Source organism: Saccopteryx bilineata, chromosome 10 (genome assembly GCF_036850765.1).
Source record: "Saccopteryx bilineata isolate mSacBil1 chromosome 10, mSacBil1_pri_phased_curated, whole genome shotgun sequence".
Classification (NCBI taxonomy): domain Eukaryota; kingdom Metazoa; phylum Chordata; class Mammalia; order Chiroptera; family Emballonuridae; genus Saccopteryx; species Saccopteryx bilineata.
Genome location: NC_089499.1, coordinates 37,420,292 through 37,444,401, shown reverse-complemented (window position 1 = coordinate 37,444,401; position 24,110 = coordinate 37,420,292). Strand labels below are relative to the sequence as shown.

At 43.0% G+C, this 24,110-nt stretch overlaps 1 protein-coding gene across 1 annotated transcript in view; it reads right to left on the bottom strand.

Moving 5' to 3' along the window:
* Positions 1 to 22,551, bottom strand: part of LOC136314722 (inhibitor of carbonic anhydrase-like) — a 49,782-nt gene extending 27,231 nt beyond the window's left edge. Inside the window, exons 1-6 of the mRNA XM_066246010.1 lie at positions 22,276 to 22,551; positions 20,466 to 20,638; positions 7,002 to 7,110; positions 6,121 to 6,297; positions 4,821 to 4,968; positions 3,624 to 3,679 (exon numbers count right to left, since the gene is read on the bottom strand). Coding sequence (XP_066102107.1) covers positions 3,624 to 3,679; positions 4,821 to 4,968; positions 6,121 to 6,297; positions 7,002 to 7,110; positions 20,466 to 20,638; positions 22,276 to 22,318 — 706 coding nt within the window. The 5' untranslated portion in view covers positions 22,319 to 22,551. The remainder of the gene's footprint in view (positions 1 to 3,623; positions 3,680 to 4,820; positions 4,969 to 6,120; positions 6,298 to 7,001; positions 7,111 to 20,465; positions 20,639 to 22,275) is intronic.
* Between the last annotated feature and the right edge of the window lie 1,559 nt (positions 22,552 to 24,110).

Here is a 24,110-nt window from a genome sequence, read left to right as displayed (position 1 = left end):
TGACCTTGTTAAAATAACGAGCCACTGTTGCCCAGAATGCCACGTCAACAAACCAAAACTTCAATAACTTTCATGTCCCTACAATGCTCTGCTTGGCCGGCCCGCAGTACCCAGCCAGTCCTCCAGCGCCACGCCAGCTCTGGGCTCTATGCTCCTTTCTCTTCCATTCTCACCTCAGACAAGGTTGACAGTGTGGCCCGCCCCAGCCGATCAGATGTTTCCTCTGTGTCTCTGCTTTGTCCTTTATTCTTTGTCCCAGAAAAGCTTCCTGCCCTCCTCCCCATTTGGCAGTTCTTCAAGTAGAGACTGCCTGCTTCATGAAGTGTTAATAACATTTGTTTATAGCCCTGAAATTATCTTCTTTAATCATCCTTTTAACACCCTTCAGAGGACTGAAAGAGAATCTTTTCCGAATATAGTTTCTATAGATCAGGAGCCTGAGGCCTCAGGAGATGAAATGACTGGCTCTCACTGCAGACGGACAGGGCAGGGAGGCATACTTGGCCTGGGGCCTTCCCACTGCCCCTCGTCCTGGTGGCTCTGCTGATATGAAAGGTGACTGCAGATGTTTACTGAGGACTCACAGCACACCGAGACTGTGCTGAAATTCCTCCATGCTGTTTGGCATTTAATCCTCATAACAGCTGGAGGAAGCCAGGGATGTGGTTAACCCATTCTAGAGAAGAGAAAACAGATTCAGAAAGTTGAGGTAAATCATCAAACTGCCTAATCTGAGGCTGACATGTGGCCATTCTAGGACGATCCAGGTTCCCCACTCTGCAACACTCCCCTGAGGGCAGAGCCCACCAGGTAAAGGTGATGGAGGAGCTGAGGGGTGGATGGTGGCCTAGGAGCCCAGGGAGGGCATTCTATAGGTACAGAGAAGGACCAGAAAACCTTGTAAGGAAAACAAGCTCTTTGTTTCCCCTTGTCTAGCTATTAGAGGGGTTCTGGGTTGAGTCGTGTCCCCTCTCCAAGATTCACATGTTGAAGTCCTGATCCCTAGTACTTCAGAATGCGACCTTATTTAGAAATAGGGTCATTGCAGATGTAGTTAGTTAAGATGGACCTCTACTCCATTATTACTGGTGTCCTTATAAAAAGAGGACATGTGGACACAGACAGACATGCACATGGGAGGAATGCCATATGAAAAGAAAGAGATCAGGGTGATGTGACTAAAAGCCAAGGAACGCCAGACTACCAGCAACTACTGGAAGCAAGGAGAGAGGCATGGGACGGATTCTTCCAAATGACCTTCAGAAGGAACTGACCCTGCCCAAATCTTGTTCCTGGAATTTTGTCTCAAGAACCATGAGACAGGCCCTGGCCGGTTGGCTCAGCGGTAGAGTGTTGGCCTGGCGTGCAGGAGTCCTGGGTTTGATTCCTGGCCGGGCACACAGGAAAAGTGCCCATCTGCTTCTCCACCCCTCCCCCTCTCCTTCCTCTCTGTCTCTCTCTTCCCCTCCCACAGCCAAGGCTTCATTGGAGCAAAGTTGGCCCAGGCACTGAGGATGGCTCTGTGGCCTCTGCCTCAGGCGCTAGAATGGCTCTGGTTGCAACAGAGCAATGCCCCAGATGGGCAGAGCATCACCCCCTGGTGGGCGTGCCGGGTGGATCCCGGTCGGGCGCATGCGGGAGTCTGTCTGACTGCCTCCCCGTTTCCAACTTCAGAAAAATACAAAAAAAAAAAAACCATGAGACACCAAATTTCTGTTGCTTAAGGTACTTTGTTATGGAAGCCCTCTCAAATCAAAAGAGAAGGAATACAATGAGAGTTCTTATGAATGTTACTTTAATCTTTCTATCAAAAATTTTAAGTGATTTATTAATTTAGAATTAAAACATTCGATATAATAGTTTCAGAAAGAAATAACTTTTCCACCTTAGTCATTCACCACCAGCATGCATTTTCACCGCTAAATCCCAGTGGACAGTCCCTCATAGACTGAAAGTGAGCATGTGTTCAAAGACTTCAGGGCGAGTGGTAGAAGATGCTGCCTTCTGACATAACTGTGGTAACTTGAGCAACCAGAGGGGGTAACAATGACAATTATTTGGAACAACTTGATCTTGGGAGATGAAACTCATAGATGAACCCACCAATTAAAATTACTAATAATAAACCCTGGCCAGGCGGCTCAGTTAGTTATAGCATTGCCCCAATATGCCAAGTTGTGGGATTGATCTCCAGTCGGGGCACATCCAAGAATCAACCAATGAATGCATAAATAAGTGGAATAACAAATTGATGATATGTCTGTCTCTCTTTCCATCTCTCTTTAAAATCAATAAGTAAAAAATGTATAAAATAAAAATCTTTTCAAAAATTAAAATAAAAGTACTGATAATAAGACATGCATCAATTACCAAAATGTTAACAAACCAGGTCAATATGGAGTAGTGAGGAGACATGACTTGTGAATGGCTGAACAAGAAAACAAAACACACAAAACTCCTATTTTGTGTTAGAGAAAGAACTAGGCCCTGGCCAGTTGGCTCAGCAGAAGAGCATCCACCTGGCAGGCGGAAGTCCCGGGTTCAATTCCTGGTCAGGGCACACAGGAGAAGTGATCATCTGTTTCTCCACCCCACCCTCCCTTTTCTCTCTCTTCACTTCCCACAGCCATGGCTCTAATGGTTTAAGTAAAGTTGGCCCTGGAGGCTGAGGATGGCTACATGGCCTTGCCTCAGGCACTAAAATAGCTCAGTTGCCAAGACATGGAGCAGCGGATCCAGATGGGCAGAGCATCGCCCTGTAGGGGGATTGCCGGGTGGATCCCGGTCGAGGTACATGCAGGAGTCTGTCTCTGCCTCCCCACCGCTAACTTAATAATTTTTTAAAAAAAGAAAAAAAGAACTAGGTTATGAGGAACTGAGGCCCACATAAAAAATAAGGACTTAAAATTTTCCTTGAGGTAGCAGACATTAATTTTAAAATGAACCTAGAATAGGGAATATACACTGGTTTTAAACATCTTGAGTGGTACAAGTGTGTTCTATATCTGATAGTAATTTAATTGATTGTAAAACCCGAAATTTATAACCTCAACTTGTCTGAAAAACTCTTTGGTTGGTTTATTTGTTTCTGATAAATTACCCAAACTCTGGAAAGGTTGTTGTTTTTTTTAATATAGATATTAAGAAGAAATACATTTTTGTCTGTGGTAATAAGGCTTTTGCAACAAACTTAATTGTATCATGTGCTAATGAATTCTGAAATCATTATGATAATTTGTGTGTTTGCTGAAGGTATTTGAACCATTTAGGAGCTGTTTATAATGAATCATTCAGGAGAATGTGATTAAATTTGAAATGGTATTTTAGTGAACTGAGGGAATTTGACTATTAAAACTCATTTTGTTAAGAAAAAACTCATTTTGTTTTACTGGTTGCTAAGTAATGTTTAAATGTTCAGAAAATGTTTGGTCGATTTATAGACTGAACAAATTGAGCATTAAACAATGTACAAAGAACAAAAATTATTTTATACAGAAACTCTCCTATTTCACTAAAGATCTTGACATCACCCATCTCTGTTCTAGATGTAGGAAAACTTTCAGGCAAAACCAGTTGCCCTGGCCAGGTGTGACTCACATGATTCTCCTCCATCCAGCACTTACCTAGCACCGTCATGTGTCTCACGAAGGCCACATCCCCCACGCCATCCTGCAGACACCTGAGGAACAGGACAGCTGTAGTCAGGCCACTCTCCAGGACAGGGCCTTGCCCCTCCCCCGTGCAGCCCCCCTGAGGTTCTGCCCAGGCCACAGGCTCGAAGAGCCTTGCCCACAGTTTCCCCAGCTTCCATCTGTCCTTACAGAGGTGATGGCCCTGTGTGAGGGGCATCTGAACCCCCAGAGCCAAGCCCAAAACTGAAGCAGATAGGAGCCCCATAAGCTACATCCCAGGCAACTCTGGGAAGGAATAGTGTGAAAGTAGGAAGCCCCCTCTTCCTCTTCAAAAACAGGCAAAAGCAACAGATATTTTAAAATAAAGGTTGTGTGTTTGTTTTTTTAAGATTTTATTTATTTTTGGAGAGGGGAGAGGAAGAGAGAAAGAGAGTGGGGGGGAGAAGAAGGAAGCATCAACTTGTAGTGGTTGCTTCTCGTATGTGCCTTGACCGGGCAAGCCGAGGGTTTCGAACTGGCAACTTCAGCATTCCAGGTCAATGCTTTACCCACTGCACCACCACAGGTCAGGCCAAAATAAAGGTTTAAAACTTATTTTTCATTTAAAAGATTTCATTTATTGATTTTTAGATAGAGGAAAGAGAGAAAGAGTGGGAGGGAGGAGCAGAAGGCATCGACTCTTTGAGGCATTAAAATTTTTTACGTGGAGGATTAAAAACTCTGGGTAGCCTTGGATTCCAGGCCAGTTTAGCTCTGGTGTGGAGTGGCGGCCATTTCTCTTACTGAGCGTGGAGCAGGGAGAGGTGCCTTCACAGGGTTGACAAGGAGGTGGGGAGAGGCAGGCACGTGTCCCAGACATAGGAAGATGCTCAGGCAGAAAGAAACAAATTGGGAGGTCCTGGCATTTAACCCAGAAGGAGCCTAAGCCTGTGTCTGTGGATCCTGGAGTCCCAGAGACGGGTCTATCACCCCACCCTCCAGGAGAGTCCAAGGGGACAACACAGGCAGACCTGCGGCTCTGCAGAGACAAAAGGGCACACAGAATATGCTCCTTGGGATGGTCAGGAGGCCCTCAGGACCCGGGATTCCACACTGCTGCTCTGAGTGGTCTGGGGCAGCCCTGTCTCCTCCCTGTGCCTTAGTTTCACCATCTTCAGAGTAAGAGGAGGAGCAGGAAGTCTCACTCACTTGAAGGCACCCGAGTAGCCAAAGTACGGTTCATGGTTGGAGCAGGCACACTTGTCTGTCCCGTTCCCAGCACACAGTTGACACAATTTGGGGAAATCTGTCTGATCTGCACAGGGGACACAGCTGCCCGCGAAGAAATCGGCCACTGCTGCTCAACACAGAGATGTGGACACAGGGTATGAGCCAGCCTGGCTGGAGACGACTACAGCCCCCAGCCCAGATTCCTGAGTGAACAGAGAGTGACCAGAACAAAACCAGCACACCAGGCTGCTTACCCCTCAGTGGGTTCACACTCCAAGATCAGGGTTTCCGAAAAGGGGCAGGTTAACGCCTGTTCTCCCACAGCCCTCCCCCAAACCAGGACAGTGCCTGCCACCTACCACGGTCTGTCTTAGGCCACAGTTTCCCTGCCTTGTCAGATTGGAACAGCTCAGAGAAAGATCTCACCTAGAAGCCATGCCCAGAAGATGACAGACTCACCTGGACAGGTGCATGCCAAGCTATGGCCAGCAGATGGCCACCAGAGAAAGCTTCAGCAGAATGGGAGACACGTGAGCCACAGAAAAGAAGGCACCCCAGGGAAGTGGACAATCGGGCCCAGCAACCTTGGTCCTGCCTGAACCCTCTGTTGGACCTGATACCCTTCCCTTGACTCCTCCAGGCAGCCTCTGCTGGGGTGTCGGGGGCTCAGAGAAGAAAAGACTCAGCTGACACCTGCCAAGAGCTGCTGTTTAAAACCAGTTCACCTCCCACCTCCACCCCAAGAGCCATCACACTTGACCACCTGATCGTGTCTGAATGACTTCAAGATGGCCTGTGTGGGCCCTGGCCGGTTGGCTCAGTAGTAGAGCATCGGCCTGGCGTGCAGAAGTCCCGGGTTTGATTCCCGGCCAGGGCACACAGGAGAAGCGCCCATCTGCTTCTCCACCCCTCCCCCTCTCCTTCCTCTCTGTCTCTCTCTTTCCCTCCCGCAGCCGAGGCTCCATTGGAGCAGAGATGGCCCGGGCGCTGGGGATGGCTCCTTGGCCTCTGCCCCAGATGCTGGAGTGGCTCTGGTTGCAACAGAGCGACACCCTGGAGGGGCAGAGCATCGCCCCTTGGTGGGCAGAGCATCACCCCTGGTGGGTGTGCCGGGTGGATCCCGGTCGGGCGCATGCGGGAGTCTGTCTGACTGTCTCTCCTCTTTCCAGCTTCAGAAAAACAAAAAATAAAAATACAAAAAAAAAAAAAGATAAAAGGTGGCCTGTGTGGGCACCTCAGAAACAGACATCTGCCTGAGGGCACTCATCCTCCTGCTTACCTTTCTGAAGAGAGTCCCGTGGCTCAGGCAGTTGCCAATAGAGTAGGCCCATGGGGATGTTCCACCCAGCGGACCTGCCAAGGCCTGTGTGGCAGGACTTCCTGCCTTGGAGCTGGTTCAGCTGGAAGCCGCTGCCCTTCTTCACCACGGCCACAGCATAATAGTGGGTTTGTGGATCTGCAAAGCAGTAGTGTGAATGGAAGACCCGCAACGTGGGCCTCGGGGAAACGTTGTTCATCACTGCTGGGCTCCTGACTAGGGAAGGGGGACCCACAAGGTTGGGTTGTAAAGAAGGAGGGATCAGAATAACTTTCCTAGGCTTTCAGGGAAGGACAGGATCACAGACGGGGCATTTGTAATAATCCTCCAGGTCAAACACAGGCAAGAGGCCACATGAACATGTGCCCCAAATGATTTTTCCTTCCCTGCCCTTGCAAGTTGTCTGCCTACATCTACTCACTGAAGCCTACCAGGAACTGGAGTTGTGGCATGGAAGCCACAGTCCTGACTCCCTCTAAGTATGTCCTGGGACGCAGGGACACAGGCCCAGGGACAGTCAGGTTACTCTCAGAAAAGACACAGGCTGTTAGAGCTCTGACTGTGTGCTCCAGTGTGGTCTCTCCTCTGAATAAGGCGCCCATGGTTCTTGGAGAAGTCTATATACAGCTCTAAACCCTAATGGTTTGGGTCAGTCTGCATAACCAGCCCAGAGCCACAGAGGCCTTGAGTTGTGCCTGTGGTGGACAATAGGGCCCCTCAGTGCCCACTCGCTCCTCCATTACCTGCCTAAACAAGACAAGACTCTACCAGGAGAGAACAAGCATCTATCAGGAGAGAACAGCAGTCACAAACTCTCTCCTGGGTCCCCAGGGAGAACTTACTTTCCTTTGACCCATAGAACTCCGCCACTACAGGTTTCAGGTCGAAGGGGGCCAGGCCTGCCTCAAACACCAAACCTCCATCCAGTGTCACAGCGTCTGCTTCGTTTACCTGAAAGGGAGTAGACCAGACACCAATGAAGCCCTCAGTTCTAGGAAAGCCAACTTAAACCTAGTCAAGTGGGGGCGTCTGGCAGGGCTTCTTGTATCTGGGCTGGAGAAACCATCGATTTGGCCAGACCACACAGTATCCCAAGTTTCAGTTGACTCCACCACCCTCGTGAGGGAATTTGGCCACCATGTTCTTATTCCTTCTTCGAGGAAGGAATGGGTTATTTTTTATTCTTTTTGTTTTTAATTTTTAAATTTTATTTAGAAAATTAACTTTAACACAATGACATTGATCAATAAGAGTACATAGGTTTCAGGTAAACATTTCTATAGCATTTGAACTGTGGATTAGGTTGTATATCCATCACCCAAAGTCAAATCATTTTCTGTCACCGTATATTTCTCCCTTTTTGGACCCTTTCCTCCACCTCCTCTTGTACCCCCCTCCCCCACTCTCTCTTCCCCCTGGTAACCAATTCATTTTTATCTACATCTATGAGTCTCAGTTTTATATCCCACCTATGTGCAAAACCATAACAGTTCTTAGCTTTTCTGATTTACTTATTTCACTCAGTATAATGTTCTCAAGGTCCATCCATGTTATCATAAATGTCACTATGTCATCATTTCTTATAGCTGAGTAGTATTCCATTGTATATATGTACCACATCTTCTTTATCCAGTCCTCTATTGAGGGACACTTTGCTTGTTTCCATGTCTTGGCCACTGTGAATAATGCTGCGATGAACATGGGGGTTCATGTGTCTACATAACAATGTTTTCAAGTTTTGGGGGTATATACCCATGAGGGACTGCTAGGTCATATGGCTGTTCTATTCTTAATTTTTTGAGGAACCACCATACTTTCTTCCAGAATGGTTGTACTAATTTGCATTCTCACCAGCAGTGAATGAGGGTTCCTTTTTCTCCTAGGCTTCTCCAACTCCTGTTATTACCTGTCTTGTTGATAATAGCAAATCTAACAGATATAAGGTGGTATCTCATTGTAGTTTTGATTTGCATTTCCTAATAGCTAGTGAAGATGAGCATCTTTTCCTATATCTGTTGACCATTTGTATGTCCTCATAGGAGAAGTGTCTGTTCAGGCCTTCTTCCCATTTTTTAATTGGATTGTTTGCTTGTTTGTTGCTGAGCTTTGTGAGTTCTTTATATACAGTGTGTCCGTAAAGTCATGATGCACTTTTGACCAGTCACAGGAAAGCAAGAAAAGACGATAGAAATGTGAAATCTGCACCAAGTAAAAGGAAAACTCTCCCAGTTTCATACCTATTTAGTGCAGTTCGATGTGGGCTTACACACAGATTTTTTAAGGGTTCCTTACGTAGCTATCCCATATAGCCTCTACAGACTCGTCACTGACTGATGGCCTACCAGAACGGGGTTTCTCTACCAAACTGCCGGTTTCCTTCAACTGCTTATTCCACCGAGTAATGTTATTCCTATGTGGTGGCGCTTCATTATAAACGCGCCGATATTCACGTTGCACTTTTGGTCACGGATTTGAATTTAGCAAGCCACAGAACACACTGAACTTTCCTCTGTACCGTCCACATCTCTACTGGCATGGCCGTGGGCTGCTCCGCTGTATACACGGTGTTATGTCATCATCTGCACATGCGCATATGCTGCCACATCATCGTACAGAAACTGGGAGGGTTTTCCTTTTATTTGGTGCAGATTTCACATTTCTATTGTCTTTTGTTGCTTTCCTGTGACCGGTCAAAAGTGCACCATGACTTTACGGACACACTGTACTTTGGATATTAACTCCTTGTGGGAGCTGTTGTTTGCAAATATCATCTCCCATTTAGTTGGCTGCATATTTGTTTTGTTGTCAGTTTCTTTTGTTGTGCAGAAGCTTTTTAGTTTGACACAGTCCCATTCATTTATTTTTTACTTTACTTCCCTTGCCTTTGGGGTCAAATTCATAAATTGTTCTCTATGGCCAAGGTCCACAAACTTACTACTTATGTTTTCTTCTATATAATTTATTGTTTTGGATCTTATATGTAGGTCTTTGATCCATTTTTTAATTAATTTTTGTGCAGGGGTACAAACCGTAGTCAAGTTTCATTCATTTGCATGTGGCTTTCCAATTTTTCCACCACCATTTATTGAAGAGGCTCTCTTTTCTCCATTGTGTGTTTTTGGCTGTTTGTTGAAGATGATTTGTCCATATACTGTAGATGTGGTTTTATTTGGGGGCTTTCAGTTCTGTTCCCTTGGTTAGTATATCTTTTTTCTGCCAATACCAGGCTGTTTTGATTATCGTGGCTCTATAATATAATTTGAAGTCAGGTAGTGTGATACCTCCAGCTTCATTCTTTTTCATCAGGATTGCTTTTACTATTCAGGTTCCATACAAACCTGGTAATTTTTTTGTTCTATTTCTTTAAGAAATAACAGTGGGATCTTGATGGGGATTGCATTAAATTTGTATATTGCTTTGCATAATATGGCCATTTTAACTATGTTGAGCCTTCCAATCCAGGAACATGGAATATCTTTCCATGTCATTGTGTCTTTTTCAATTTCTTTCAGTAATGTTTTGCAGTTTTCAGTATGTAGGTCCTTCATGTTCTTTATTATGTTTATTCCTAGGTATTTTATTTTCTTTGCTGCAATTGTAAAAGGAATAGTTTTTTTTTTTTTTAGTTCATTTTCCAATGTTTCATTGCTGGCAAATAGGAAAGCAATAGACTCCTGTATAGTGATTTTGTATCATGCGACTTAACTATATTGGTTTATTGTTTCTAATAGCTTTTTTGTGGAGTCTTTGGGGTTTTCTATATACAGGATCATGTCATCTGCAAAAAAAGAAGATACCTTTATATCTCCTTTCCTGATAAGGAAGCCTTTTATTTCATCCTCTTGCCTGATTTCTCTGGCTAAAATTTCCAGAACTATGTTGAATAAGAGTGGAGAGAGTGGGCAACCTTATCTTGTTCTTGATTTTAGAGGAAAAGCCTTCATTTCTTTTTTCACCAGTTAGTATGATATTAGTTCAGGGGTCGGGAACCTATGGCTCGCGAGCCAGATGTGGCTTTTTGATGGCTGCATCTGGCTCGCAGACAAATCTTTAATAAAAATAATAACAACGTTAAAAATATAAAACATTCTCATGTATTACAATTCATTCATTTCCTACCGCTCATGTTCATGGTTGCGGGTAGCTGGAGCCAATCACAGCTGTCCTCTGGGACAACACCAAGTTTTTATTGAATAATGCATAATATACACGGGTCGTTGTATGGCTCTCACAGAATTATATTTTAAAATATGTGGTGTTCATGGCTCTCTCAGCCAACAAGGTTCCCAACCCCTGTATTAGCTTATGGTTTGTTATATATGGCCTTTATTTTGTTGAGGTACTTTCCTTCTATTCCAGTGGTTCTCAACCTTTCTAATGCCATCACCCTGCAATAATACAGTTCCTCATGTTGCGGTGACCCCAAACCAAAAAATAATTTTGGTGGCTACTTCATAACTGTAATTTTGCTACAGTTATGATTCGGAATGTAAATACCTGATATGCATTATGTATTTTCTGATGGCTTTAGGCGACCCCCAGGGGGTCGCGACCCACAGGTTGAGAACCGCTGTTCTATTCCAGTTTTATTGAGTATTTTAAACATAAAGAGATGTTGTATCTTATCGAATGCCTTTTCTGCATCTATTGATAGGATCATGATTTTTGTTTTTTGTTTTCTTGATATGGTGTATTACATTGATCAATTTTCCTATGTTGAACCATCCTTGTGCTCCTGGAATGAATCCCACTTTCAGTAGTATGTATTATTTTTTTAATGTGTTGTATTCGATTTGCTAGTATTTTGTTTAGGATTTTTGTATCTGTATTCATTAGAGATATTGGTCTATAGTTTTCGTGTTTTGTGTTATCTTTGCCAGTTTTGGTATGAGGGTTATGTTGTCTCATAAAATGTGTTGGAGAGTATTTCTCCTACTTCTTTTTGTTGGAAGACTTTGAGAAGGATAGGTACCAAATCTTTGAATGTTTGGTAGACTTCACTAGTGTAGCCATTTGGACCTGGTCTTTGGTTTTGGGTAAGTTTTTTATAATTGTTTCTATTTCCTCCCTGCTTATAGGTCTGTTTAGGTTTTCCAGTTCTTCATGACACAGTCTAGGAAGATTGTATAGTTCTAGGAATTTATCTATTTTCTAGGGTTGTTGAATTTAGTGGCATATAATCTTTCTTAATATTCTACTATGATCCTTTGTATATCTATGATGTCTAAAATTTCTCAATTTTGCTTATATTAGTCCTCCTTTCTTCCTTAGTGAGTCTAGCCAGTGGTTTGTTGATTTTATTGATCTTTGCAAAGAACCAGCTCTTTGTTGTATTAATTTTTTTATAGTTCTTTTTGTTCCAAATTTCATTTAGTTCAGCTCTAATTTTTACTATTTCCTTTCTTCTGCTGACTTTGGGTTGCCTTTGTTCTTCTTTTTCTAGTTCCTTAAAGTGTGATGTTAGGTTGTTTACTTGGGATCTCTCTTGTTTCTTTAGCCTGTAATGATATAAATTTCCCTCTTATTACAGCTTTCACTGTATCCAGAAATTTTGATATGTCATGTTGTCTTTTTTTATTTGTATATATCTTTTGATCTCTGCTTTTATTTCTTCTTTTGATCTAGTCATTTTTAGAAGTATGTTGTTTAATTTACACATCTTTATGAGTTTCTTTTTTATACTTGAATTCCAATTTCAAAGCCTTATGATCAGAAAATATGCTTGGTATAATTTCAATATTCCTGAATTTGTTGATGTTAGTTTTGTGGCCCAACATATGGTCCATCCTTGAGAATGTTCCATGCACACTAGAGAAAAATGTGTAATCTGATGTTTTGGGGTGAAATGTCCTATAAATGTCTATTATGTCCATTTGGTCCAGAGTGTCATTTAAGGCCAATATTTCTTTATTGATTTTCTGTTTGGATGGGCTATCTAAAGCTGTTAATGGTGTGGTGAAATCTCCAAGTATGATTTTTTTTTGTCTGCTTCTATTTTTAGATCAGTTAATAGATGTCTTATATATTTTGGTGCTCCATGATTCAGTGCATATATATTAAGAAGTGTTATGTCTTCTTCAGACAATGTCCCTTTTTATCATTATGAAATGTCCATCTTTGTCTCTGGTTATCTTTGCTTTCTTGAAGTTAGCATTGTCAGTTATGAGTTTGGCTACACCTGCTTTTCTCTGGATATTATTTGCTTGGAGAATCGTTTTCCAACCTTTTACTTTGAATGTACTTTTGTCCTTGCAGCTTAGATGTGTTTCTTGAAAGCAGCATATGGTTGGGGTTTTCTTTTTGATCCAATCTACTACTCTATGCCTCTTCATTGGTGAGGTCAGTCCATTTACTTTCGGGGTAATTGTTGACACTTGAGGATTTCCTATAGCCATTTTATGTTTTATTTTCTGGTAGCTTTCTGTCTGGTTTGGTTCTTCTCTTTTTTGTTTCTGTCAGTTGTTTTTGTTTGGTGGTATTCTTTACTTCTTTCCCATGTTTCTTCTTTTTTAAGCTGTGAGTTTCAGTCGTGGCTTTTTCATGGGTGGTTACCATTAGGTTAAGAAAAAAATGTTCATATGTACCAGAGTCCTTTATCTTATGATTGCTTCCGCACTCCATCCTCCTCTGTTACTGCTGATCCTTATCTTCTCCCCTTTTATGTTATTGTTGATACAGATTATCCTTGTTTTTTATTGTGACCTTGTTGGAACTTTTACTTGTAGTTTTGATTTGTTTTGTTCTTTGTGTCTGGTCGAGTATTTCCTGAAGTGGGGGATTTCTGGTGATAAATTCCTTCAGTTTCTGTATATATGGAAATGTTTTTATTTCTCCTTCATATTTGAAGGATAACTTTGATGGATATAGTATTCTTGGCTAGTCTTCTTTCTTTCAATACTTGGAATGTTTGGGTCCACTCTCTTTTGCCTTGTAGAGTTTCTGCTGAGAAGTCTAATGATAACCTAATGGACTTTCCTTTAGATGCTATATTCTTTTTTTCCCTAGCTGCCTTGAAGATTCTTCCTTTGACAATTTTATTACGATGTGCCTTGGAGTAGATCTGTTTGTGTTGCAGTAACTCGACGTTCTGTTTGCTTCTTGGATTTGAGGCTCTAACTCTTTCTATAGGCTTAGGAAGTTCTCATAAATTATTTGTTCTAATAGGCTCTCCATTCCCTTCTCCCTCTCTTCTTCTTTGATATACCCATTATTCTTATATTGCTCTTTCTGATGGAGTCAGACAATTCTTGTAGAGCTCTCTCAGTTTTTTTAAATTCATAAGTCTCTCTCCTCGTCTCTCTGTAGCCATATCTAGTTTCCTGTCTTCACTATCACTGATTCTTTCCCCTATCTGGCTTGTTCTGTTAGCTAAACTTACTACTTCAGTCTTCAATTCATGTATTGAGTCCTGTGTGTGTGTGTGTGTGTGTGTGTGAGAGAGAGAGAGAGAGAGAGAGAGAGAGAGAGAGACAGTCAGAGGCAGACAGACAGGAAGGGAGAGAGATGAGAAGCATCAATTCTTCTTTGTGGCACCTTAGTTTTTCATTGATTGCTTTCTCATATATGCTTTGACTGGGGGGGGGGCTAAAGCAGAGCAAGTGACCCCTTGCTCAAGCCAGCGACCTCAGGCTTCAAGCCAGCAACCTCTGAGTTCAAGCTAGATACCATGGGGTCATGTCTATAATCCCATGCTCAAGCCAGCAACCCTGTGCTCAAGCCAGTGACCTCGGGGTTTTGAACTTGGGTCCTCTGCATCCCAGTCTGGTGCTCTATCCATTATGCCACTGCCTGGTCAGGCAAGATTTTTATCTGTTTTTAAAGTTTCAATCTCTTTGATGAGGTATTTGTTTTGTTCATTAATTTGTTTTCTGAGCTCATTAAGTTGCCTATTGGTGTCTTCTCACATCTCGTTGAGTATTTTCAGAACTTCAATTTTGAATTCTCTATCATTTAACTCCAAGGTTTCCATGTGATTGAGATCTTTTTATGGATTTTTTTGTTTTCTTTCTGAACTACATGTCTGTCTTGTGTAGCCATGGTATTTGATTTCTTCTTCCTTATCCATTCAGTGCATGGATCTTTCAGGCACACTTGCAAGCCCAACTGCGGTTCCTTCACTATGTTATAGTTGTTCAATTTGTTGAAATTTCAAGGGGAGAATCAGGAGTCTCTCTCACACTGCCATTACTCTGACATCATCTTTGGGTTATTTTTCTTTTCCCTGGTAAGAAGTCTAGTTTTTGGCCCAGCAATCTATGTGTGAGCTTTAGGATCAACTTGATTTACAGAGGCTTTACCTAGAAGGCCTCATGAGGGAAAGCGGCTCTCCCACACTAGACTAGGTGCACAGCCCAGGCTCTACAGGCTCTGAAGGACGTTGCTGTCACGTATTCAGGTCCACCAAATTGGCCATGCTCTTACACGTGTTTACAGTGAGAACACAGGTGCTTTTGTTTGGTGACCTCTTTATCTTGGGCTTCAAAGACCTCACTGTGAAGCCATCCATATGGGGAAGTGGAGAGCTTTGACATTCTTATCCACTCTGATTTGATACTCAGTACTTTTGCTTCTGGGTTTGGGCCCGTATAACTTCAGCAGTCTTTCATTCATGGATTCAGCATTTCTCTCTGTTTAACTTCTTGCTCCTGAACTAAGTGTTAAATGAGTATTACTTCCATTATGTCTCATTTTCACTTAATCGACTACTCAGACATGTCACAGCTCACCCCTCTCTAACTCAGCAGCATTTTACACATTAAAAAATAGAGACAAAGAAATTTTAGGTTACTTCTTCAGGCCACTGACCTAGTAAGCCACAGAACTAGGATTTGAATCCATGCAGTAAGGGTTTATTTTTTCCATTATGCTGTTACTTACTGGGTTTTGGGGGAAGTATTATGGGTTTAGTCTTCTGCTTCTACTAAATCTCAACTTTAAACTAATATTATATAACCTTGAAATATTATAAGTGCCTTTCCACTAGGTCTACAATTTATTTATGTGGTATTTCATTTTATGTACAAAGTGAAGGCTGCAATTACAGGGGTAAGCATAGAACAGAAAGTTATAAAATGAAAAAAATTAAGTGATGCTTCTAGACCTCAAAATGTAACTGTGAAATAAAAAAGTAAATGAATGGGCAACAGTCAGTTAGACATGTTTAAAGTCTAAAAAGATATTTAGAAATAATAAATGACTTCAATACATTTGCAGGATACAGATCAATATACATAAATCTGTTGCATTTCTATACACCAATAATTATCAGAAAGAGAAACTAAGAAAACGATCCCATTTACAATCACATTAAAAAGTTTAAAATATTTAGGAATAAATTTAACCATAGAGTTGAAAGACCTATATTCTGAAAATTGTAATACATTGAAGAATGAAATTGAATAAGGTACAAATAAATGGAAAGATATACCTTGCTCATAGATAGGAAGAATTAATATTGCTAAAATATCCTAACAACCTAAAGTAATATACTGACTTAATACTATCTCGTAGTAAAATAACAATGGTATTCTTCTCAGAATTAAAACAACTAATCCTAAAATTTGTATGGAACCACAAAAGACTCTAAATAGTCACTTAATAATTTTAAAACAAGGTAAAAACATAAAATTATAAATATACATTTATCAGAATCACCATTTAGGATTAAGGGCAAGATTAAAGCATTTGCTGAGAAAACAAACAAGCAAGCAGCTGAGAGAGCATAACACCAAGAGTTTCACTCTAATGGATCTCCAATATGACTATTTCAAGAAGAAAGGCTATCCAGAAGGATGGTCTGAAATATCAAAAACAATGGTAAACAGATTAAATGGCAAGAATGTAGGCTAATCCAAATATTCTCCTTTTCTTTCTCCCCAACCCCTTTCTAAGTTTTTGGGTGTGTGTACACACACACACAAATATAATTATATTTACATATAGTGTCTACAAATACATGAAGTATCTATATTGTAAGGTTAAAATAGACATAATATATTAAATAGTAATATCTAAAAAGGAAAAAGGGAAGTCTGAGCTATATGTTTCATATCCCTTTATTGTTGGGGGAGCTCAGTATTTTTTTACTATAATGCTTTGGTAAGCTAAAGGTATACAGTAAAAATTTAAAGGGAATAATTAAAGAATATAAATACAGTGTTTACATTCACTACCAATGGGGTGGTAGAATAAAAGGAAAACAATGTAAATGAACATACACATACAAACTTAACTTTTAAATATCAGAAAAGGAAAAATCAGAAATCAGAAGGAAAGCAAGACTAAAAATCAAAAAGTAATGTCAGAAATAAGTTCAAATTTATCAATAACAATAATTATTAGTGGTCTAATCTACTTCATAAGACAAATTTAGATTGTCAGATTGTATTAATAAACAAAATCCAGGCCCTGGCCAGATGGCTCAATGGTAGAGTGTTGGCCAGGCGTGTAGAAGTCCCAGATTCGATTCCCGGCCAGGGCACACAGGAGAGGTGCCCATCTGCTTCTCCACCCTTTCCCCTCTCCTTTCTCTCTATCTCTCTCTTCCCCTCCCATAGCCAAGGCTTCACTGGAGCAAAGTAGGCCCAGGCGCTGGGGATGGCTCCATGGCCTCCACCTCAGGTGCTAGAATGGCTCCAGTTTCAACAGAGCAACACCCCAGATGGGCAGAGCATTGCCCTATAGCAGGCTTGCCGGATAGATCCAAGTTGGGCGCATGTGGGTCTCTGTCTCTCTGTATCCCCGCTCCTCACTTCAGAAAAATACAAAAATAAAAATAAAAATAAATAAAATCCAGCAATAGTTTGAAAAAACACACCTGATACATAAGCTCACAGAAAGTTGAAAATAAAGAAATGGAGGTCCTGGCCAATTGGCTCAGTGGTAGAGCGTCTGCCCAGCATGTGGAAATCTTGGGTTTGATTCCCAGTCAAGGCACACAGGAGAAGCCATTATCTGCTTCTCCATCCCTCCCCCTCTCTTTTCTCTCTCTCTTTCTCCCTCTCTCTCTCCTCCCCTCTTGTAGCAGTTTAGCCCCAGGTGCTGAGAATGGCACCACGGCCTTGCCTCAGGCACTGAAAGAGCTCTGTTGCTAAGCAATGGAGAAGCAGCCCCACATGGGCAGAGCACCACCCTGTAGGGAGCTTGCTGAGTGGATCTTCGGAGGGGCGCATGCAGGAGTCTATCTTCTTGACTCCCTGCCTCCTTGCCTCTCACTTAACAAAAAGAAAAGAAAAAAGAAATAAAAAAAGGCATAAGAGGATACTAACCAAAAATAAGTTGATTGATATGTTAGTATCAGAATTTAGTCAAAAAGCACTGTCAAAGATAGAGATTATTTCATAATGATAAAATACCAAATTCATCAAGAATGATAGGGATATTCTCTCATACACTGCTGGTGGAAGTAGAAATTGAAATAACCATATTGTGTTTGTTTATAAATCATATATATTTGGCATTATTTTATTTGTTTGTTTGTTTATTTTTAATTAGTGAGAGGAGGGGAGATAGAGACAGACTCTAGCATGTGCCCTGACCAGGATCCACCTGGCAAGCCCACTAGGGGGCAATGCTCTGCCCATCTGAGGTCCTTGCTCCACTGCAACCAGAGCCATATTTTAGTGCCTGAGGGAGGCTGTGGAGCCATCCTCAGCACTAGCGGGGAAAGGGGTGGCAACTCTTTCCAATTAAGCCATGGCTGCAGGAGGGGAAGAGAAGAGAGAAAGAGAGAAGCGAGAGGGGGCGGGGTGGAGAAGCAGGAGGGCACTTCTGTGGACCCTGACTAGGAATCAAACCCGGGACATCCCCACACCAAGGCTACGCTCTACCACTGAGCCAACAGGCCAGAGCCTGGCATTATTTTAAAAGTCTAATTCATATCCCATGGCTCAGCAAGTCTGCCCCTACATATATATTCAAGAGAAACATTTAATTCCTGTGTCCCAGGAAATTTGTATAAGAATATTCCTTAAGCTCTGATTAGAATTTAAAAATAAACTGAAAACAGTCCAAATGGCTAATGACCTGAAAAGAACAAATAAAGTGTGGTATACTAACATAATGGACTATATTGTAGAGCTCTGGAAATGAATGAACAATAGCATAGTCAACAACATGGTTGAGTCTTAGCATAACATTCTGGAGGAAAAAAGCAAGTATCCGAAGACAATCCAGTCATATTATTTTATAATTATTTTTAAGAAGTAAAACTATGCAGTCATCTATATAAGTCTTAAAACTAAAATAAAAGGCAGAATATTCTTAGGATTCTGTTTGCTCAGGAAGAAGAAACACATAGGTCATTGTAAGTAGGGCTAGTGGGTCACACCACCCCAAGTGTCGCCATTCCCACAGACTCCAGTGCTGCTCCAAAGTAGCCCTAGAAGTAAGCTATTAGCAATAATGAAGTTTTGAGAACTTGTGTGGATCCATAAATAGTATTATTTTCTATTATTAACATATTAAAAAATAAAGAGGCTAAACAGATAATTCAAGGGTTAAAATTAAGCCATGATAGTAACTGCAGTCCAATTTAAAAACAAACAGAACACATTCAGGATTTGTAGCAAATCACTGATTCCTGAGTTAATCAAGCTCCATCTGGCTGAGTCCAGCCTCATTGCTTTTTCTAGTCTCCTGTTTGTTTCGCTCTGTCACACTGGCTTCCCTATAGCAACTCAAACAAGCCCAGCTCTCCCCTGTCTCAGGCCCTTTGCACATGCTGTTGTTCACTGCCTGGAATAGCATGGCTCTTGGCTTATCAATACTTACCCTTGGGGTTTCAGCTTCATTGTTCCCACCCAGGGAGATTGTCCCTGACAAGCAGAGCTCTGTCATGTCCCTTTCATTGAATATCACACAACTTGAAATTGCATGTCTACTTGTTAACATGTTTTTCTTTTCTCCTGACTAATTTGTAAGCTCCTCAAGAGTAAGGACCACATGTGTTTAAATCCACCACTGCAGCCCCACTGCCCAGCACAGGGTCTGACAAAAGGTCACATGAGCAGGAACAGTGCTGATGGAGTGAAGAGGATTTTGGAAAGCCTCGAAAACCAGGGGAGCAGCTATCATCCACAATCCTGACACTGTATTCCTCTTTCCTGTGAGCGTCACTCATCTATTTCCCATGATGTATCAGGAACTTCCAGACATCTTTATTATATGTGGCTTAAGTGTCTGTTTGTCGCCGATAGCTTATTGGTTGCTTGTGTAACTGTACTAGCCAATGGGGTGAAGTTGCCATGGCATTCAAATAGTCCCGCCTTCTGGTATGCCACCTCACAAATTGAGGTTAAAGATTGGAGCAATTATTATGCTGTTAAGAAATCTTAACACCAGAAGGGGTCTTTGCAATGGTACAAGACTAGAGGTTCTCCAATTGAAAAATAATGTCATAATAGCTAAGTCTTTGACTGGCTCCTCTAAAGGTGAAATACAAGAATTGATTTGGCTCCATCTCAAACAGGGTTGCCGTTTCAATTGAGACGTAGACAATTGCCTGTAAAACTTACCTTTGCTATGACCATCAATAAGTCTCAGGGCCAAACGCTTAAGCGTGTTGGCATTTTTTTACCTGAGCCTGCATTTGGACATGGTCAACTTTATGTTGCCTGTTCAAGAGTTCGTGAAAGAACGGACATAAAATTAAAAATAATTGATGGTCCTCTGCAAGGCGAGCTTAAAAATGATGGAAAGATCTACACAAGAAATGTTGTGTACAAAGAGATCTTTGACATGTGAATTAACATTTTATTATTTAAATCACCTTTATTTTTTGAGCTAGCAGTGGCTCTTAAGAAATGTACCGCCAGTGGTTTCCTTCATTGCACTCTACTTTAAGCAATTAAGCAAGTAGAAGGGGGAAACCCCGTGGGGCAGTAAGCAAAGGGGCGTCCTCGCTGCCTGCCCTGGGTAATTCAGTTTGAATTAGCAGACACCTTTGCACAAATCTTTTTAATTACAATTTATAATATCTAGAACAGCGGTCATTTCATATGACCGCCGGGCTTTTAGTGGTTATATAACCATTTTGATAACAAACATTCTTGTTTTTCTCCTGACTTCAAAGAACTTAGTGCCTCAAGGTAGTCCTCCCCCCCCCCACTTTCAGAGCACGTTGAATTTTGCTTTGATTCGTTAAAGATGCTGCCGTTTCCATTTCTGAAATGACTTTATTAACAGTATTAACAGTGGGGGCTGACAGCCCCATACATCAGCCTCCTATATGTGAGTACAGAATTGCTCCAGAACAACAGGAGCAAGAGGAAGTCTGGATCGTCTTCCTTTAGGCAGCACTGACTTACCGAGATGGCCTCAATGCATTCAAGGTAGGAGGTTCTCTTCACGCAGGTGACAAGAGGTCCATCCTCTAGAGGGGCTTTTTGCATACTGTCACGGAAATTGGTGCACTTACTGGCTTCATGATTTGAGACAGTGCACCATCTCACAGTTTTCTCAGGGACAGCCAGACACAGCCCTAGGGGAGAAAGGCAGGAGGTCTCTGTTCTAGTGGGAGAGGCAGTGGCACCCTCTTAAGGGACTTGTCCATGATCAATGGAGGGTACAAGTTCCTTTGCATTCTGAGGCTAAGGGCAAGAGACCGGGAGGCAGCTCTTACCATTGGTTTGTAAACACAGAGCCTATTCGGAAAAATAAACTTTTGCTTAGCCCCTGATGTTGCCAGGAGAGAAGACAGAGGAAGAACAACAGCCCAAGCCCTGTCCAGAAGAATTTGGGACAGGCCTGGGGGCCGCACTTGGGATTTCCCTGTGGCCAAAGGTAGCTGGACCAGAGCTGTACTCTACCTTTCCAGCCTCCCCAGCCCCAAAGAGCTCACTGTGACACCCTATGGCAGTACTGGGCCAGGGAGGGCCTACTACAGGACTCCTTGCCTTTGCTGCCTTCTTCCTGTGCCCTGCCCAGATTAGTCCTCTCCCCCATGTAAGATACCCTACTCCAAAAATGATTTAAGACAGCCTGAGACCTGACAAAACCAACAGTTACTGAGGCAAGGAGGGCTCTGCGTATGCTGGAACTCACTGACTTTGTACCATTACCTTCCTTACAGTTACCCAGCCAAGAGCCCTGCCCACCCTATAATAACACAGGATAGTGCCCCCTACATTTGTGTGCAGGATTTTTTATCAGTGATAACTCACCTGTGTCCAGAGCTCTGCCATTAGATACATTATCTTATTCCACTTTCACAACAACTGTGTACTTACTGTGAAAAAGCAATTCCCACTTAACTAATGAGGAAAGCAGCTCAGAGAGGTCAAGGGACAGCCTAAAGTCACACAGCACAGAATGACAGGTGGATTCCATTCTAGGGTGGTTGTTTTTCTCCTACATTCTTCTACCTCCCTGATGTGTGGTAGGGATGGGAGGTGTTGCGCAGTTCAGAGCAGGAAATATCCTTTTGGTTAGACACCTGACAAGTCAGGCACTCCTGACATGTGTCCTTCCGTCTTAGTCCCTCTTAATAATAATCGGTGAGGCCTGGGAAAATTCCTTCTCCTCTGTCCCTGTTTCCTTCATGGTAAACGGGTTCAATAGCCTCTAGGCCAGGGGTCATAAGCTTTTCCTGTAATTACCTAAGTAAATATTTTAGGCTTTGTGGGCTACACAGTCTCTGTGGCAACCACTTAACTGTGCCCTTGAAGCCTGAAAGCAGCCATGGACAACACTCACCTGAACGAGCACTATCGTGTTCCAATACATTTTTTGTTATGGAAACTGAAATGTGAATTTCATTTAACTTACATGTGTCAAAACGACTCTTTTGACTTTCTTTCGACTTTCTTTCAACCATTCAAAGATGTAAAAACCATTCTTAGCTCATCCTGATGCTATACAACATCAGGCAGCAGGCAGGATTTGGCCAGCTGGTCATGGTTTGTGAACCCCAGCCGTAGGTTAAGGGGTTCCCGCTAGGACCAAAGTTAGTCAGGTTCCCAGGTGGGCCGAAGGCACTTTGGGGCCCACCAGGCGCGAGGCCGCTTCGGGGCTCCTTAGACCCAGGCAGTGCAGTTCCGGCCATAGCTGACCCTCGGAAGCACCCGGCCCCAGTCCTGGAAGGCCGGCCCCCACCTCTGCTCCTGGTGAGCCACTCACCCAGGGTCCCGGCGCACAGCAGGGTGCAGATGGCGAGCCTCATCTTCCACTGCGGAGCAATACACCGATCAGGCCCCTACGGACCTCGGCCAGCTTTACCTTTCCTCCCGGGGGCGGATCCGCCTCTTCCGCAGGATTCGCCCTTCCCGGCAGATAGCCGTTGCCACACCCCCACTTCGCGCGGGGGCAGCTCGCCCGCAATCCCGGCCCTCTGTGGGGCTGGAGGGTGGCAAGTTGTCACCCACTCGCCCGCCGCTCAAGGCTGCCCACCTCTGCCCAGAGCCCCGAGCTGCAAGACTGCAGCAGCGAGTCTGGATCTCTCGGCGAGCGGCCGCGCCTCGGCGGTAGACCGAAACTAGCCGGAGCCTGCTCAACTAGACAGAGCGATCCGCCCGGGTCCCGTACGTTCCCTGACCTCCGGACCTTCATCTAGCCAAGCAGCCCTTAAACGTTTTGAACACAGACTCCTCAGGACTGGGGAGAAGAGGAGGGCCGTTCCCAGGGTGAAAACTGGATCCTTCTGCCAGGAAAGCGTGTGCACATGTTATAAAGTGTGTTTCTAACACAGTTCTCAAGGGTCCTCAGACTCTTCCAAAGACAGCGTCTCTGTTGTCCACTCCAGGTCACTCTTGGAAGGTACCCCCTTACACAAATGACACAGCCCCTTCCAACCTTATGTTGAAGGTCAAGATCAGGTGAAGCTGAACCTGGGCAAAGCTGCTTCTACTCGCCCGCTGAAGCCTGCAGCCTAGTCCTCCCCAAGTTTATGAACTCTGCCTGGGGGAAGTCTTCCGAATTTAAAAACCATTTAAGAACTTTTTATTGAAGCAAAATAAATATACATAAACCCTCACATCTGCTAGCATACAACTTGAAGAATTGTCACCATGTGGCCACATCCATATGCCAGCACACATATCATAAAACAGAACATGAACAGAGTTTGGATGGCTCCGTGCCCCCCCTCACGTCACTTTCCATCTGTCCTGCAAAGAGATCCATTATCTTGACTTCCAACAACATAGACCAATTCTGTGGATTTTTTAACTTTATCGAGATAGAATCATACTATACATAGTAGACTTTTGTGTCTGGCTTCTTACACTTACGGTTATATTTGTAAGATTAGTCTATGTGTTGTGATCAGCTGTCCTTCTTGCATATTATTCCATTCTGTGTATGTAGAACTCTTTATTTACCTTTTCTGTTCATGATAGTGGTTTCTAGTTTGGGCCCTTAGGAAGTGAGTGCTGCTCTGAGCATTCTAGAACATGTCTTCTAGTGCATATAAGTATGCATTTCTGCAGGGTATTTCCCCCAGAGAGTAGTTGCTTGGTCATAAAGTAGACGTATATTCAACTTTAATAGATACTGCCTAACAGTTTTCCAATGTGGTTGAACCAATTTACATGCACACCTTAAAGTATGAGAATTTGGTTTCTTCACATATTGCTGTTTTGGTGGGAGTGTTGGAGGTATTGCAGCATGAATTTCTCTAATGACTAATGAGGTTGAGAATCGTTTTGTATGCTTATTGGCCATTTAGATGCCGTCTTGTGTAAAGGATTGGTTCAAGTCTTTTACCCCGAATACATTTTAAATAGACTTTCTATTCAGTTAGTTTGGGGATTGGCAGTGTAATAATTCAAACTACAGATCAAGCCTTATCTAATAAAGCACCCTCAGAATTGGGCCTTAAGAATGTAAGAATAGCCTGGCCGGTTGGCTCAGTGGTAGAGCGTCGGCCTGGCATGCAGGGGACCCGGGTTCGATTCCCAGCCAGGGCACATAGGAGAAGCGCCCATTTGCTTCTCCACCCCCACCCCCCCCCCTCC